Source organism: Hyperolius riggenbachi, chromosome 7 (genome assembly GCF_040937935.1).
Source record: "Hyperolius riggenbachi isolate aHypRig1 chromosome 7, aHypRig1.pri, whole genome shotgun sequence".
In the NCBI taxonomy this organism is placed as follows: domain Eukaryota; kingdom Metazoa; phylum Chordata; class Amphibia; order Anura; family Hyperoliidae; genus Hyperolius; species Hyperolius riggenbachi.
In genome coordinates, this window is record NC_090652.1 from 172,784,493 (window position 1) to 172,796,571 (window position 12,079).

Sequence of the window (12,079 nt, forward strand, 5' to 3'; positions counted from 1 at the left end):
CTTTTGATTACATCCATGCATGTGTTTGCAATCTGTGCACACCCCTTTTCTGTGAACTTCCAATTACAGAGTCTCTGCCAATTTTTTGATCTGTTGATGAAGAACTTTATTCTCAACAGCAACCTCAGCCTCCCATAAACTGTCCAGTGAAGTACACTATTACTTTTTTTAAGTATTTAATTTATGAAGAGCTCAAAAGCTCTCAAAAGAGTTTAGGTCAGGTGAGGAAGAGGACTTTGCCATTATTTTTTCATCTAGCCACATAGTGGTGCATGCAATAAAATAGCCCTGCATAATCATGGGCACATATGGAATTAACTTTTTCACCTGAGTTTTCTCCAATAATCTGTCAACTTCTTTCTAAAATAACTTTTCAGCACTTTGTAATTGAAAAAGTAACAAAAAGGCGTACGTTAAAAAAGGGCGTCGGGAAAAAAGGGTGTGGGGTGTAAACGATAAACATTAATAAAGTTTATAAAAATGTTGTACTGTATTTCGTTTACAAATAATGTTTTACAAATGTATAAATCATTAAATAATATGTATGAAATCGGCAATTGTGAAAACGTTAATCTTCCCTGTTTCAAAAGTGACTTATAATTAAGTTTCTTAAAAAAAACGTTAATATATGTTTAATCGTTATAATTGTATATTATTGTGAATAACCTTCATTTATCGCTTCTTCTTATAACAAAATCTGAAAATATTGTTTATAACGATGATATAAATATAACTACGTTTGTAATAAGTGTTGTATAACATTAGTAAGTATTACTAAAATTTTACTAAAACTATACCTAACCCTACTCTCACACATAACCCTCCCTGTACCTATCCCTAACCCCTAGACCCCCCTGGTGGTGCCTAAACCTAAGACCCCCCTGGTGGTGCCTAAACCTAAGACCCCCCCTGGTGGTGCCTAACCATAACCACCCCCTAGTGGTGTTGTATATTGTACTGTAACTATACCTAACCCTACTCTCACACAGAACCCTCCCTGTACCTATCCCTATCCCTAACCCCTAGACCCCCCCTGGTGGTGCCTAACCCTAAGACTCCCCTGGTGGTGCCTAACCCTAAGACTCCCCTGGTGGTGCCTAAGCCTAAGACCTCCCTGGTGGTGCCTAACCCTAAGACCCCCCTGGTGGTGCCTAACCCTAAGACCCCCCTGGTGGTGCCTAACCCTTACCACCCCCCTTAGTGATCGCTTTATTATGTGGATAATAATGTTTTACAAATAGTGACTGTAAAAAATGTATTGCAATTTACGTTACGTACTGATCACTTTATTTTGTGAATAATAATGTTTTACAAATAGTAAGGGATAACATTTTAAATAATGTTTTAGTTAAATTGGATAAATATGTTTAGTGCTTTTATAAACGTTATTCATCACCACGGGTGCATTTTCTAAACGTAAATCATCACAAGCACAGTTACAGTGGTGTGAAAAACTATTTGCCCCCTTCCTGATTTCTTATTCTTTTGCATGTTTGTCACACTTAAATGTTTCTGCTCATCAAAAACCGTTAACTATTACTCAAAGATAACATAATTGAACACAAAATGCTGTTTTAAATGACGGTTTTTATTATTTAGTGAGAAAAAAAACTCAAAACCTACATTGCCCTGTGTGAAAAAGAAATTGCCCCCTGCATCTAATAACTGGTTGGGCCACCCTTAGCAGCAATAACTGCAATCAAACATTTGCGATAACTTGTAACAAGTCTTTTACAGCGCTCTGGAGGAATTTTGGCCCACTCATCTTTGCAGAATTGTTGTAATTCAGCATTATTTGAGGGTTTTCTAGCATGAACCGCATTTTTAAGGTCATGCCACAATATCTCAATAGGATTCAGGTCAGGACTTTGGATTCGGCCACTCCAAAATCTTCATTTTGTTTTTCTTCAGCCATTCAGAGGTGGATTTGCTGGTGAGTTTTGGGTCATTGTCCTGCTGCAGCACCCAAAATCGCTTCAGCTTGAGTTGACGAACAGATGGCCGGACATTCTCCTTCAGGATTTTTTGGTAGACAGTAGAATTCATGGTTCCATCTATCACAGCAAGCCTTCCAGGTCCTGAGCAGCAAAACAACTCCAGACCATCACACTACCACCACCATATTTTACTGTTGGTATGATGTTCTTTTGCTGAAATGCTGTGTTACTTCTACGCCAGATGTAACGGGACACGCACCTTCCAAAAAGTTCAACTTTTGTCTCGTCGGTCCACAAGATATTTTCCCAAAAGTCTTGGCAATCATTGAGATGTTTTTTTTAGCAAAATTGAGACGAGCCTTAATGTTCTTTTTGCTTAAAACTGGTTTGCGCCTTGGATATCTGCCATGCAGGCCATTTTTGCCCAGTCTCTTTCTTATGGTGGAGTCGTGAACACTGACCTTAATTGAGGCAAGTGAGGCCTGCAGTTCTTTAGATGTTGTCCTGGGGTCTTTTGTGGCCTCTCGGATGAGTTTTCTCTGCGCTCTTGGGGTAATTTTGGTCGGCCAGCCACTCCTGGGAAGGTTCATCACTGTTCTATGTTTTTTCCATTTGTGGATAATGGCTCTCACTGTGGTTCGCTGGAGTCCCAAAGCTTTAGAAATGGCTTTATAACCTTTACCAGACTGATAGCACTCAATTACAGTACTTTTGTTCTCATTTGTTCCTGAATTTCTTTGGATCTTGGCATGATGTCTAGCTTTTGAGGTGCTTTTGGTCTACTTCTCTGTGTCAGATAGCTCCTATTTAAGTGATTTCTTCATTAGAATAGGTGTGGCAGTAATCAGGCCTGGGGGTGACTACAGAAATTGAACTCAGGTGTGATAAACCACAGTTAAGTTATTTTTTAACAAGGGGGGCAATCACTTTTTCACACAGGGCCATGTAGATTTGGAGTTTTATTTCTCACTAAATAATAAAAACCATCATTCAAAACTGCATTTTGTGTTCAATTATGTTATCTTTGACTAATAGTTAACGGTTTTTGATGAGCAGAAACATTTACGTGTGACAAACATGCAAAAGAATAAGAAATCAGGAAGGGGGCAAATAGTTTTTCACACCACTGTATAAAACATTAAAAATCTCCAGGCGCCGTTTATAAAACGTTATTAATCTCCGGCACCCTTTTTTCCTGTTCGGCACCCATTAAACGATATTTATTATAGGAGTGAATAGCGGCGCCCTTTTTGTCCACTAGCTGCCTGCGCCCTTTTTTCCTCTTACCCCAAAAAGTAGGTACAAAATACTTTAAATATCATTTTGAGTATTTTCTTGCTTGCTGGTGGTTTAAGGACCCTTGTACACTATGGCGTTGCGGTATGCTTTTTTACAGCAAGAGGCCTGTAAGTCAATGAAAGTCTATGGAGACTTTCATACTTAACCACTTCACGCCCACAGTGCTAACACCTTCCCTAAAGACCAGGCGACATGCCGCCAGAGGGGTCCGATCGCTGTATTTTTTTCCCCTGCCTCTATGAGGCTCTCTCTCCCCCCCTCTCTCCCCTTCCCTCCTCCCCTCGTTGCATAGAATTTGAACAGGACGGCGATCCGTCCTGTTCCGATGCCTATGAGAGGACGGTGCTCCCCGGCCAATCAGAGGCCGGGGATCGCCGATCTCGTACAGCGTTGCGGCCCCCAGCAGCGCTTTACGCCTGTAAACAAAGGGGATTTCTTTCCCTTTACGTTTACAAGCAGCCTGCTAGACGCGATCGGCAGCTAGCAGGCTATTCACTGAACTTTGTTCCGTGAAGCGACAGGGAACGATCGCGCAGGCGCGTGGCCATTCCCTGGGAAACTGCAGCCCATGGACTTGCCGCCAATTGGTGTTAGGTGGTCCTGGGGCTGCCGCCGAGTTCACGCCCATTGGCGTGAGGCGGTCTTTAAGTAGTTAATGTGATGCGACATGCTACGATGGAAGTAGTTAAATAGACACTTATCATCTATTTGCATCTATTCAACTACTTCCATCGCAGCAAAGTTATCCGTGTGTTACCGCATGATCCCTGCCTACCGCACGGATTATGCAGCATTAAAAGTGTATGGTGTTGCAGTAAGTTTAAACAACCGAGCAGGGTGTGATGCAGCACGCAAGTGCAGACCAACAGGTATCGTGGTGGCATACTCTCTGTCCAGCAGGGAGTATATCACTGAATGGGGGCGGGCCTATGCATATGATCCTGTTGGCGCTTTCTGCCCCAGGGTCATATGAAGAGCAGATTTGTGCAGTGTGGTCATCTTGTGGTTGTGGCAGGCTCCCCTGCTGTGGGATCACTGCACCGCCCAAGTATAAAAACAGCCTCAAAGGCTTTGTTGAAAAGGTGCGAAAATATAAGGAGAAAACTCAGGAGAAAAAGTTAATTGCAAATGAGCCATGGTCTTCTGAAAAGAAACAACATTTTCCTGTACGACTGCTTGAAAAAAGTGTCTTCTAGTAGTAGTGACAGTAGGTTTGGGGGTTGGTTTTGAGTCCATCTTCAACCGAAAAAGTCCATCAGGATGATTCTCATTGGTCCACCAAGTGGACATAGCGAGAGCCCTGGTGGGAGGTTCAAAAAATGTTTTGCTGGGTCTCCAGTTTTAGAAGAGAAGAGGACGTCATTGGCGGCAGTCACGGTGGGTCCCGCAGGCGACAGAATGCAATGAAAGGCACTGGTTACTGGCATGTTTTGGCATGCAATGGGGAATGGTAGCCAGAGGACACGTCTATCAAGAATTAAAGGAGAAGAAATAAATAAAATAAAAGAAAGACGTGACAGATAAAAAACAGAAGTATTTTTTCCTAATAAAGTTTATGGGCTTTTTTTTTTAAAGAGGAGCTGTTAGGTATAAGGTCTCAGAGAAAATAAACACATATATCAGTAGCTAAACATTGGCTGTACTTACATTACATATGCATTTCACTGTCCACGTTTGGATTTCACAGAATCTTTATATAGTATTTGCAGAGAATGATGCTCCTGACAGCTCATGGCAGGTTCCATGTTTGTCTGTCTCCTATGAAGCCAAATGTGTCCTCATGTCCTGCCTGCTTCCTGATGAATCACTCACACAAAAGATCAGTAATGTAAAACACTACTGTGCAGTGAATATTAATTAGCCATGTGGCTAGGAACAATAGCGGACTCCTGCAGTGTACTCTGCCGGGAGTTTTTTCAGTGCTGTGGGCTGCTGCTTTTGTAACATGAGCCCTGTAACTTATCACTAGCAGCCGAGGGGAGGGCCCCAGAATGCTTTGCTGTATGGTATGCGGCTCTCGGCTTCTTAACCAGTTCGCATTCAGTCGTTTTTCGCTTCATGCATCCGAACAATGTTCACCTCCCATTCATTAGCCTATAACTTTATTACTACTTATCACAATGAACTGATCTATATCTTGTTTTTTCCGCCACCAATTAGGCTTTCTTTGGGGGGTACATTTTACTAAGAGCCACTTTACTGTAAATGCATTTTAAAAGGAAGAATAAGAAGAAAACGGAAACAAATCATTATTTCTCACTTTTCGGCAATTATAGTTTTAAAATAATACATGCCTCCATAATTAAAACCCACGTATTGTATATGCCCATTTGTCCCGTTTATTACACCATTTAAATTATGTCCCTATCACAATGTATGGCGACAATATTTTATTTGGAAATAAAAGTGCATTTTTTCCGTTTTGCATTCATCACTATTTACAAGCTTATAATAAAAAAAAAAAAGAAATATTTCATCTTTACATAGATATTTAAAAAGTTTAGACCCTTAGGTAAATATTTGTGTTTTTTTTTTTTTTTTAATTGTAATGTTTTTTTTTTTTTTTAATTAAACATTTTATGTGGGTATTTTTGGGAGGGTGGGATTGAAATTGTATTTTTTTTGTAAATATATGTGTATTTTTATTTTTATTTAACATTTAGATGTAGTTTACTTTTTGGCCACAAGATGGCAGCCATGAGTTGTTTACAGTGACGTCACTCTAAGCGTACCACGTACGCTTAGAGCGACATAGGAAGCAGAAAAAGCGTAGCTTCCGAGAGAAGCTGTCGCTTTTTCTGCGGGGGAGAGGAATCAGTGATCGGGCACCGTTGCCCGATTCACTGATTCACTGGCTAACAAACCGCCGGCCGATCGCGCGCGTGCACGCGCGCGATCGGCCGCGTGGACGCGCAGGAGCGCACATGGCTTCCTGGACGTGAGTTTTACGTCCAGGAATGTGAAATAGTTAAGAGCTTGGGTCTAACATCCTTGCTGATAAGCACACATCAAAACGAAGAGAGATTTTTAACTTAAGTATTGCCTTTTTGGCTTCCTTCTAAACTGTTTAACACAGGAGAATAGAGGTTTAAATTAGCTTTTGCAGCCTGACAGTTACTCTTTAACATTACATAGGTATGGGGCCAAAATTGACTCTATACTGATTTACCTGGAAAGGACAGGACGTCAAGGGTTTCCCTTATTGAAGGGGGCTCCTATATTCAAACATAAGTCCCCCAGGGCATATGCACCTCCACCTCTCCTTGGGCAACGGAGGTCGGCAAAAGCAACCTGTCCATGATATGAGCAAGGGCTCTTGAAGAGCCCTCCATATCATGTGCCCTGTAGGCTGGCTGGTATGGATAGTGTGGTGGAGCCCCATACAGGTTGACTCTTCTCTTCTTCTCTTCATTCTGGCTATACCAGCCTGCATGAATGTCAAAGGATTATTAAAAGTTCAGAGGGGCCATGCCATTTACCTTCCCCCCTTTTCCCCACTCTTTCATTAACCTCTTGTTACCCATGCAGGCTGGTATAGCCAGGAGTCAAGATTTGTGGGGCTTTGGATAAGAAACTTTTTTTTTTTTTTTTTTTTTACAGTAACTAGGTAGGGAGTCAAAAGTGACACCCTTTACCTTTTTAAGATACAGGCACCCAGGCTCTCCTTGGTAAAGGAGGCTCCCAGATGCCTTAAGAATCCAGTGGGCATAGGCAATAAAATGTTTCACTTACTCTGAGCAGATGAATAGTGCTTGCCTATGTTTGACGGGAAGCATAGGGGTAAAAGAACTAGCTGGGCGATTAGTTTTCAAACTCTGCAGCACTTATCGCTGGCAAGTTTGTGAATTGCATAGGGCCCTATGTGTCCAAAATCTAAAGTATTTCAGCTTCAGCATCTTCAGCATTCCCGCTGGTTTACACACTGAGTTTAGGCTGAGGAAAGAAAAAAAAACGCCGAAAGTGGTTGTACAGCGCTGCAATCTAGTGCAGCACAGGGCTGTACTGGGGACAGCTCTGTCACTGAGCTTTCCTCAGGAGAGAATAACAAATGATTGTCTCTCACAGGCTAACACCTATCAGATGCAATCTTGGGTATTTTCTGTCGGAGGGAGGGATAAAATAAAAAGAAAATAGACATTTTAAAAAAAATAATAATAATAAAATTAATTTAACAATAAAATGCAGATCATAGTAGCAATCAGATGCCACCAACAGAAACCTCTGTTGGTGGCAAGAAAAGGGGGCAAGATTCATTTGTGCGCTAAGTTGTATGGCCATGCAGCACACTGTTAAGGCTGCAATGTGCTGAAAAATGGCCTAGTCACTAAGGGGGTATAAGCCAGTGGTCCTCAGCTGGTTAAAGTGTGCTGGGGATAGCTTGTGTAATGCTGGGAATGCATGATGAGTTTTTTTGGCAGATAGATGGCTCGATAGATCATTTCCGACAGGTCCAATCTGATTTTCTGATGGTTTTTTCTTATCGATTTTCTCATAGAAAAGGTTAGAAATCTATCAGAAAAATTATCAGAGAATCAATCAAAAAACTACTGGAAAATTGATCGGCCAGTAAATCTGAACAAAAAATTAATTGTGTATTCCCAGCATTAGTGTTCCTAAATACTGCTGTATGTGGGCCCCCCTGCTTATCTCTTCCTTTAAGGACACATTCACACTACAAGAGCTTTTCTAAGCACTTTGTGATTTTAAAAACTCTTGCTAATGTTACCCTATGTGTGTGTTCACACTGGAGCCATGTGGTTTTGTAAAAATCTCTCATAGCATTGCATAAGCAAGAGCTTTTAAAATCTCTAGCGCTTTAAAAGCTCTTGTAGTGTGAACGAGCCTTTAATGTTATCAAATTCCTTTTGTGGAGTTGTGTGGACCAGGGATCAGTGAATCATGAGGGTGGGGTGGACTCCCTTTCCCTCTCTCTCTCCCTCCCTCTCCCTACATCTGTTAACCCTGTGTGTACTTTATATCTTTAGCATACGACAGGTCTTAACTGCAGCTTTAGTTTTGTCTCTCTGAATAGCTCATTCAGAGGGACAAAACTCAGGCTTTGAGGGTTGGCTGTATGAGGAGAATAATGCATGAAATGTATCTATCTCCATCATAAATAAACATTCTCTTTTGTGTGTAAAATCTGTTACCAATGCAGGATTTTCATACTAAAGTTTGGGCTTTTGTGCTGTACTCTGTAGTCTGTGAGAAAAGTGACAATACAGCCAGTGCTGGTCTCTGCATCAAAGCATCGACTCCACTTTGCTATAAATCATTCCACTGCAGCTACACAATGAATTACAACTTTTGCCTCTGATGTTTAAAATGAAAAGTAGGAAAATGCTTACACAGCTACTTAGTCATAATTTGTACATTGCAATTTTAGAACATTATTGATAGTAGTCCTTTAGGCTGGTTTCACAGTGGGACGTTACAGGCGCACGTTAGAGCAGCCTGTAACGCAGCCCACCGCACAGTAATGAAAAATCAATGGGGCTGTTCACAGTGCGGACGTTGCGTTACATTGTAACACTGCGTCACAAGTCAACGTACTGCATGCAGTACTTTGGACGCGGCTGAGCAGCGTTAGACTGCTTGCACATGCTCAGTAATGTTGGGGAGGAGCGTAGAGCGGCCAGGCACATGGCTAATTAATATGCACTGCACGTTATGACGTGCAGTGTTTACTTCCTGGAGCAGCCGCTCTGTGCGGCGATTGACCGGCGGGACCACGTGATGCCGCATGCGCACAAGAGTGCACATCACGGCATCACTGACGCCAGAGTGAGCTGCACAACGCGGCTCACTCTGACGTCCAGATCCAGCACCACCAGGCGTTGAGTTAGGGGGACGTTATGCGACCTTAACGCCCCCTCTAACGCAACGTCCTGGTGTGAAATTAGCCTTAAAGTGGACCTGAACTCTTGCACAGGACAGAAGGAAAACATAGAGAAAACCCTGTATGTATTTAGAGAGTTTAGCCTGTTTAATTCCCCTTCATTTGCATCTAATCACAAGTAGTAATCTGATCTTTCCCCTGCGTCACCTGACTGCAACGGCAGATAAGCTCATTTGAAAGCACAGGCTGTTAACAATATGTCTGCTTCCATGAATCAGGTAGTAGAAATAGTACAGATTTATTTTAAGATTTGTATCAGCTGTAACAAAGAAATGTTTTTAGTTTAAAGATTACTATGCTATTGTGTATCTTTAAGAGCAGAGAGGACGTTCCGAGTTCAGGTCCGCTTTAAGGATTGACTAACTGAATATTTTTGAAGTTCAAGGGACTCTTAGAAGTCTTCTTCAGCACCAAAATTTGAAGACTTTGATGGCTTTGACTATATGAACCCTTGTTGACAGGGTTATATTGCTCCTTTTTGTTACATTATCCAAGTTTGTCATTGCTTTCCTTCAAAGGAGTAAACATCTTTTAATTTGCTGCAGTCACTGTCTGCTGTGATCTTTGAGCCCAACAACACAAAGTCTGATACTGTTTCCAGTTCTTCCCCCTCTATATGCCTAGAGGTGCTGATGCCATGATCTTAGTTTTTTTTTAATGTCTATTGTAACGACGGGTCCGTCAGACCCTCCCACTGGGTTGACATTCTGCCGACAGTAGGACGTGTGTACAGTCTATCGGCAGACTGATGACCACTCCTAGCACTCCTATCCATCAGATCAGGCCCTAATCTTCTCCCTGCGGGCTTCTGATCACCCGGCCAAAACCTTACCCGCCCCACCGCAGTGACAGAATGGGTCTAGTCAAAAAGAATGTATTGTGGTCTTATTGGTCTACGCACCCAATACATCACATGCCCATGTTCTCTGCTGCCATGTCCAGGTCACGATTTGAGAACATCCTGCGCTTCCTGCACTTCAGTGCCAATACAACCTGTCATATAAGAGGCCACCCTGCTTATGACCGGTTCCACAAAATTCGGCCCCTCATAGACCACCTGTCATCAAAATTTGCAGATGCATATACCCCTGAACAGTCATTTTGATGCATTTGGTTTTAAGACTACTCCTCACGGTTTTGGGCCCCTAAAATGCCAGGGCAGTATAGGAACCCCACCAAGTGACCCCATTTTAGAAAGAAGACACCCCAAGGTATTCCATTAGGTGTATGATTTGTTCATAGAAGATTTTATTTTTTGTCACAAGTTAGTGGAAAATTACACTTTGTGAAAAAAAAAAACAATAAAAATCAATTTACGCTAACTTGTGACATAGGACGTTGGGCCCCTTAGCGCACCTAGGCTGCAAAAAAGTGTCACACATGTGGTATCGCCATACTCAGGAGAAGTAGTATAATGTGTTTTGGAGTGTATTTTTAAACATACCCATGCTGGGTGGGAGAAATATCTTTGTAAATGACAATTTTTGATTTTTTTTACACACAATTGTCCATTTACAGAGATATTTCTCCCACTCAACAGTTAAAAATGAAACAGAGAGCAGGGTAGGTGTTTTCTCTAATGTCCCCATTGATCTATAAGGTAAACTACATGAGGGTGCTTCGTCTCTGGTTCACTTTAAGGGGTGAAAAGACTGCGGTCCTTAAGTGGTTAATGATGTATCTATATCTGTGTTTTGTAAGGATATTTAGTTTATGAACTCATTGGGACACTGCTGTCGGTCCACGTAGCAGTATAACATGATATATTTTAATTTTAATGCAGCTTACAAACTAACGATATTTATGATATGTTGGGAACAATATTATTTTTATTTTAGCTCAATTTACATAATTTTCTTTAACCTTTGTAACTTTAATCTCATTTTTTACTGCAGAAAACTGCTTTCAAAACAGGAGAATGAAGATGAGTTTTTGCGTACTTGCCGGCAAAAGGAAAAAGAACTTGAGGCTCTTCCTTGCCTTTATGCAACAATTGAAGCAGATGCATGGAACACTATTGATGACTTTTTAAGAATAGTTAAAGAAAAAATCGCAGAGGAACAACGTAAAACAATTTGGATAGATGATGAACTTTTTTTCTAATTATTTATATGTGCCATATTTACAGAGAAGACACAAACAGTTTGTACAGTTTTTGGAATGTAATGTAAAAATATGTTTATTCATAATTATATGTATAATGCATTTTAGTAATGTTGAGAATGAAAGTCAATACAGTGATATTAAAGAAGATAATATTCAAAGTAGAATACGATAATTTGAAATTGGACTCTGGCATGTTTGCGTAAATGCATTTCACCAAAGTCAAGCATGATACAACTGCACACGTTGCAAGCACTAAACAGCTGTGTATAGAGCTTGCTTCCATATATGGAATAGAGATGTCGCGAACATCAAATTTCCCGCTCGCAAACGTTGAACTTGAACTTCCAGAAAAGTTTGAGTTTGCGCGAACTGCCATAGACTTCAATGGGCAGGCGAATTTAGAAACCTACAAAGACTCTTTCTGGCCACAAAAGTAATGGAAAACTTGTTCCAAAAGGTCTAACACCTGGACGGGGGCATGCTGGAGGGGGATCCATGCCAAAAGTCCAACCAAAAATTACAGAGTTGAGGCAGAGTTGGGTTTTAATCCCTAAAGGGCAGAAATCACATTGCATCCCTAAATTTGAGGAATAAAGGGCTGCTTTTAAAGGGAACCAGAGACGAAGGCTAGTTGAAAAATGAAAAAAAGATGTTATACATACCTGGGGCTTCCTCCAGCCCCATAAGCCTGGATCGCTCCCACGCCACCATCCTCTGCTGCCTCTATTGCCGGTACCGGGTCCTGTCACTTCCGCCGGACGCGACCAGTTGTACAAATGCACAGAGGCTCCCTCCGGCTTTGTACGTATGCGCCTGCACAGTACGGAGGGAGTGCACT

At 41.5% G+C, this 12,079-nt stretch overlaps 1 protein-coding gene across 1 annotated transcript in view; it reads left to right on the forward strand.

Annotated features, from left to right (window-relative positions):
* CARD11 (caspase recruitment domain family member 11) overlaps nucleotides 1–11,362 on the forward strand; it is a 586,831-nt gene extending 575,469 nt beyond the window's left edge. Inside the window, exon 24 of the mRNA XM_068244905.1 lies at nucleotides 11,031–11,362. Within this exon, the coding sequence (XP_068101006.1) occupies nucleotides 11,031–11,238 (208 nt within the window). The 3' untranslated portion in view covers nucleotides 11,239–11,362. The remainder of the gene's footprint in view (nucleotides 1–11,030) is intronic.
* The last annotated feature ends 717 nt before the right edge of the window (nucleotides 11,363–12,079 follow it).